General features: G+C 37.7%; 1 protein-coding gene across 1 annotated transcript in view; it reads right to left on the bottom strand.

The window, feature by feature from the left end:
• Positions 1 to 2,675: 2,675 nt before the first annotated feature.
• LOC135091602 (condensin-2 complex subunit D3-like) overlaps positions 2,676 to 6,246 on the bottom strand; it is a 50,029-nt gene continuing 46,458 nt past the window's right edge. Inside the window, exon 5 of the mRNA XM_063989357.1 lies at positions 2,676 to 3,313. Within this exon, the coding sequence (XP_063845427.1) occupies positions 3,044 to 3,313 (270 nt within the window). The 3' untranslated portion in view covers positions 2,676 to 3,043. The remainder of the gene's footprint in view (positions 3,314 to 6,246) is intronic.

Below are 6,246 nucleotides of genomic sequence, written 5' to 3'. Positions count from 1 at the left end.
TCTCGCTTTGAATAGCATGAAGAATAGCTTGGAAGCCTTCTTGATGATGTGGTTGACATGGTCCTGCCAGGTCAAGTTGGAGTTCATGACTAGTCCGACTACTTTGGCTATGTCGATGCAGGGGATGGGGTTGGCGTCGAGATGCACATCTGGAAATGCCACACCCTGCCGCAAGAGGTTGATATTTATCAGTTGACATTTATTTGGGTTGGGTATTAATTTGAGTTGTTGGCACTGTTCATTGATGGTGGTGATAAGTTGCTGGAGTCGGTTTGCTTGCAGGTCCGCTGTTGTATTTACCGAGAACACAGTGACGTCATCCACAAATTTCACTTTATGGGATGAATGTTGTAACAGGCTGTTGATGAGGGCAAGGAAGATGACAGGTCCGATGCAGGTCCCCTGCGGCACCCCACATGTGGTGGGAAGCCACGTGGATGTTTTATCTTTGTATTTGGTACGCTGCTGCCTGCCCGTGAGAAAAGATGAAATGAATGGTAGAAATGACGTGCGGCAACCGAGGTTGTACAGTTGGGTCACTGCTACGCTGTGATCCACGTTGTCAAAAGCCTTCTTAAAATCAATCAGGCACATCTGGGCCACCGTATTACGCTGCTCCAGACCTTTCAGGATGGCGTCCAGGAGGAACACCATGTACTGCGTGGTAGAGCGTCCCTTCAAGTTCCCGAACTGGTGCTCATCGATGTGTGGGCGCATGTCCGTCAGGGCTACATCTGCAACGCGCCCCTCCAGCACCTTCCCGAAAGTGTGTGTGAGAGACACACAGGTTGGTCACATCAGCCACCTTGGGCAGGGCTGTCACTGTGGACTGCTTCCACCGGTCAGGGCAGGCTCCTGTTTGTAGGCACTTGTTATAAATTATTTCAAGCGGTTGGCTCAGTTCATATGCAAATTCTTTTACTAGTTTCAGCAGAATTTCACCTTGGGGAGTAGATTTCTTTGTTTTTATTTTCTTTAAGTCTTTATAAATATCATGCCTCGAGTAGTAAGGGGGAGGCAATGAAGGTTGGTGGGCAGGTACGATACTTGGGTCCAGGGGTGGATAGTTTGTACATATTGTGGCAAAGTGTGCATTTATCGCGTTAGCAATCTCACATGGGTCGCTTAGGTTGAGGAAAGGGAGGCTTACAGGCTTTCGTTTAGGTTCTATAAGTTTTGCAATGCACTTGTTAAATCCACTTTCACTTTGTGTCGTCACAAAATAGTCATGTTTCGCCTGTTTGATTTTTCTCTTTGCACAACAATTTAGTTCACGATATCGTTCTGGGTTCCCTTTGTTGTACACATTTCGCTTTTTAACTATCAACCGCTTTCTCTCAGGGGTCATCCACGGTTGGTCACTCTCTCGCTTTCGCCATGTTTTCAGCGGGAAGTAGGCTTCGTATTGGTGTTGGAGGATAGCGTGCAATGCATTTTCTTGTTGTTCTATGCTGGGGTATGTTTCTAGGAATGACCAGTCTACCGCTGTAATCCAGGATCCGAATTCCCTCATGGACGATTCCTTGTAGGGGCGGGTACTGCACAGTGTGGTGGTGCGGGGGTGAGGCTGGTGTGGCCGGCCGCACCAACACGCACTTGTGTCTGCTCAGACCAATAGGGGGCAGGTATACAGGGGACCTATAGTAATGCATGTCTGTTAGCACAAGATCTAACACGGAATTTTCATGAGTGGGCTGTGTCACCAAGTTTTTCAGACTCAGTTGATTACATATTTGATCTTTATTAAGCCCATTAAAATCACCACAGATTTTCACTTTACAATTATTATGCCTCCGTCTGAACATATCCACACTCGTTATTATGTGTTCAGTGAGATCACTATGTGTATTAGCGTCAGAATCTGGGAGATAGTACAGCACACACAATATTATTTGGGACACTTGTTTTACATTTTTCAGGTGTACCCAGAGACACTCAAGGTGTGGAGGGACAGTGATTTGTGCTCTCACTACTTGTATGTTTTTGCGCGTACAAACACACTCCTCCGCCACGGGTGTCACGGTTTTTGTGGAACAAGTCACAGCCATTAATTTCATACTGGTGAGCTGGTTTATTCACTGAGAACCATGTTTCACTTATTGCAATAATGTCTGGGTCCTCTTGTTTCACAACAACACAATATTTAAGGCAGTTATATGGAGCATTTCACAGATGGAAGACATAATGTTTACAAAAGGTGGTAGGGTTCTCTCTCTCTCTCTCTCTCTCTCTCTCTCTCTCTCTCTCTCTCTCTCTCTCTCTCTCTCTCTCTCTCTGAGACATGATAACCCCATTATTGTTTGTTACTATGATCTGAGAGGTTGGATGAGAGAATGGCTACATTGAAAGCAATTTCAGATGGGAGTTGCCATGGCGACAGTATTCCACTCTCCACTCCACAACTTACCCAGCCACCCCCACTCACATCAACTGTTTTACTGGACATTTAAGTTCAAGGTCATGATTGACAAGTTCATCACCAAAGCTATATGTGCTACCCATAAAACTACAAGAGAGAGAGAGAGAGAGAGAGAGAGAGAGAGAGAGAGAGAGAGAGAGAGAGAGAGAGAGAGAGAGAGAGAGAGAGAGAGAGAGAGAGAGAGAGAGAGAGAGAATGAGCTGGAATTGTGTCAGTCCATGACCTTGACAACTGCCAATGACTCTCTCTCTCTCTCTCTCTCTCTCTCTCTCTCTCAGATAATTAACAAAGCCAGAGAGAGAAAGAGAGTGTATGGAGCAGAGAGGGGAACAGATTAAGTAAGTGAACTGAGGTTCTACTGTATGAGGTAAGTCATTCAGTAATATTTATTCAATTGGAACTCTGAGTGGCACAAGTACATGATGATATAAAGAAGGGAAAGACTCCTTTTCACCTATCACCTACAAATGCAATGCCCAATAATGTGTTTGTGCCTGCATGTCACTCAAAATCTTGTGACTTTTCCTATTTAACACACTTTTGCTACTTATAGCCACCTAGAGCTTGTCATATTTGAGGCTTTTTCAAGAGACTTAAAGTTTCATTATATCAATATTCATTGTATCAAAGGTTAAGTTTACCATTAAAATAAGTACATTCATACTCGAAACAGAAGGCAAAATTTTCCAACTCACTTTCTATATCATCACCATGGAGAGTGTATGTAAGGAGTGTGACAGCATCCATCATGGAGGAAATGAGCTCAGCTCCAACAGAAAATGACGAAAGAGGTAAGAGAAGTTGCTGGTGCAGGTCCTCAGCACGATCAGCAGGGACATGTTTCATACTGTTGCTTAGTACCTTCAGCACCTGCAGCAGAGTGTATGATCCCACCTGCAGCAAAGAATGATTAATCAATAATAATAAGAATGACTAACCAATAATAACAAAGTAAAGCTAAAGATTCTTAATGAATATATACCTTGTTTATTTTCATATTTTAAACATTATTTAAAATCAAATTACATTTCCTAATGAAAAGTTGCATGCAATGAATTTATGAAATTTTGCTACATCTAATGTACAATGTCATGAGATGATGAAACATTATAGGGTAAAAAGCAAGTACATGTGCACTGATGATTTACTGACAAGATAATTAATCCAGTACCTCCTTTGAGATGGACAAAATTACATGTGTAAACTTGATTTTCTATAAATGTCAAACAAGGCAGCAAATGAAAATGCTGCTCTATTTAGTAATAACAGCTATCTCCTGAGCCACTTATGTATCAATCTTAATGAAACAGACTCAGAGAAAGGAAATCATTGGTATTTTAACCAATTCATAGTCAACCACATCAAATGACATGTTTTTGTCATTACTCCCTCTGGTCAACCACATCATTTCATATTTTATGAATTTTTTTCCACATAAATGAAATGCCTCTAGTGGTTTATAATCATGCTTATGGGAGTATCAAGAATCTGCTCTCAACTTATGCCTATATGATCAAAAGTTTAATAGGCTCAGTGCATGATTATACACCATGACAAATAGATGTCACTTCCATGTTCTCTTTGATAATCAAATTCAGTCCTCTCTACTACATTTCAATGAACAGAATGTATATACTGTATATATACTAAAGAGAAACTGCAAATAAAACAAAAAGGCGTGGAACAATATACATACCATAATATGCTGTAAAAAGGAAAACAACTGTTAGGAGAAAAGTGTATGAAGTATGCCAGTAACAAGATTATATCTGGCAAAGCTGCACCTGAGGTGTCAGTTAAATGCCAGCAGGATGCATGATAAAAATGTAAGGAGGACTTTTCATATTATTTTCTTCTTGTGGAACTATTTTTGGCTACAATATATATATATATATATATATATATATATATATATATATATATATATATATATATATATATATATATATATATATATATATATATATATATATATATATATATATATATATATATATATATATATATATATATATATATATATATATATATATATATATATATATATATATATATATATATATATATATATATATATATATATATATATATATATATATATATATATATATATATATATATATATATATATATATATATATATATATATATATACGAGTATATATATATATATATATATATATACAGGGTGTCCCATAAGTTTCCATACATATGGTATCATGAACACCATTACAAGTATAAATCCAGATGTGTTTGAATGTGTTCTTCAGCAGTGGAGGACATACACTGAAATGTGTTTTCAGCACAAAGGCAGTCATGTAGAGCATATTATATAAATAAAACTGTTTTTTTCTATAATTCTATAATTTATGATTTTTCCTATATATATATATGGAAACTTTTAAATAATTAAAAATTGTAAAAGGTGATAGATTTCAAAAATAGGTACCATTCTGAGGGGATGGGGGAATGGTTGTATCAAAATGGCATACTGGGAGGACTCTTGGACAATAGCACTTACATACATACTAATTTTGATTTACCATAAAAATTTAATGGGAAAAGAACAAATAATGAAGATAAAAAAAAAAGGCGAGGGGGACAGCCTCCTTAAGGAGACAACACCAGTTACTTAAGTGGTGACATTCATATTATGTCTATTTACATAACATTTTTATATGTTTTATGGGATTGATTAAGGGCATATCTAGAAAAATTTGATTTTATTTGGATGAGTAGTTTTTAGGAAAAAAGTAAAATGGAAAAAAATAAATAAAAAATTACATTCACTATAATAGAAAGATAGACACTTCTGTCAGTTCACTTTCAATCACATTTTGCCCCTGTAGTAACTAGACATGTAACTATAAAATGACAATGCAACTTTTTAATATTTTACTCCATTCCTGAGAAAAATTGCAAAATATTCATAAATTTTCTTCCAATGCATTGCCCCGGAAATAAATCAAAATAACAATTATTATTTATCTTATATACAAATTCAATCTGTCAAAATATTCAATGTTTAATCCTCTTTCTGGAGCTACTTTTAAAATTCCAACATGCTAAAAATAAATGAAGCAGGACACAGTAGATACCTGCCAAAATGATAATTACTCCCAGTGAAGTCTAAAGCACTGGATCAGGGGGTGCTGTGAACTTACCATTAACCCAGTTGTGACCTAAATGAATTCCCTTTATGTCTCACAAAACAAGGGGGCAGTCACAGCCTGCCCTCTAAAGACAACTCTTTTCCTTCACACAAAATTACATGCATCCAATTACACACACACACCCTTCAAAGTTCAAAATCATCATAGTGACTCCTTTTCTTTTTTTTTTTTTTTTTCTTTTTCAAGTAGGAGGGGCACTGGCCAAGGGCAGCAAAAATTCAAAAAAAAAAAAAAAAAAAGGCCCACTGAGATGCCAGTCCTAGAAAAGGGTCCAAAGCAGTAGTCAAAAATTGAAGGATAAGTGTCTTGAAACCTCCCTCTTGAAGGAATTCAAGTCATAGAAAGGTGGAAATACAGAAGCAGACAGGGAGTTCCAGAGTTTACCAGAGAGAGGGATGAATTATTGAAAATATTGAAAATACTCTTGCATTAGAAGTGGACAGAATAGGGGTGAGAAAGCAAAAAGTTTTGTGCAGCGAGGCCACGGGATGAAGGGAGGCATGCAGCAAGCAAGATCAAAATAGTAGTTAGCAAGAAAATAGCGGTAGAAGATAGCTAAAGATGCAACACTGCAGCGATGAAAGAGAGGCTGAAGATAGTTAGAGGAGAGGAGTTGATGGGATAAAAAGCTTTTGATTCCACCCTGTCTAAAAC

This window comes from Scylla paramamosain, chromosome 38 (genome assembly GCF_035594125.1).
Source record: "Scylla paramamosain isolate STU-SP2022 chromosome 38, ASM3559412v1, whole genome shotgun sequence".
Lineage (NCBI taxonomy): Eukaryota > Metazoa > Arthropoda > Malacostraca > Decapoda > Portunidae > Scylla > Scylla paramamosain.
Note: the sequence above shows the minus strand (reverse complement) of the source record. Positions and strands in the feature narration are given on the sequence as shown.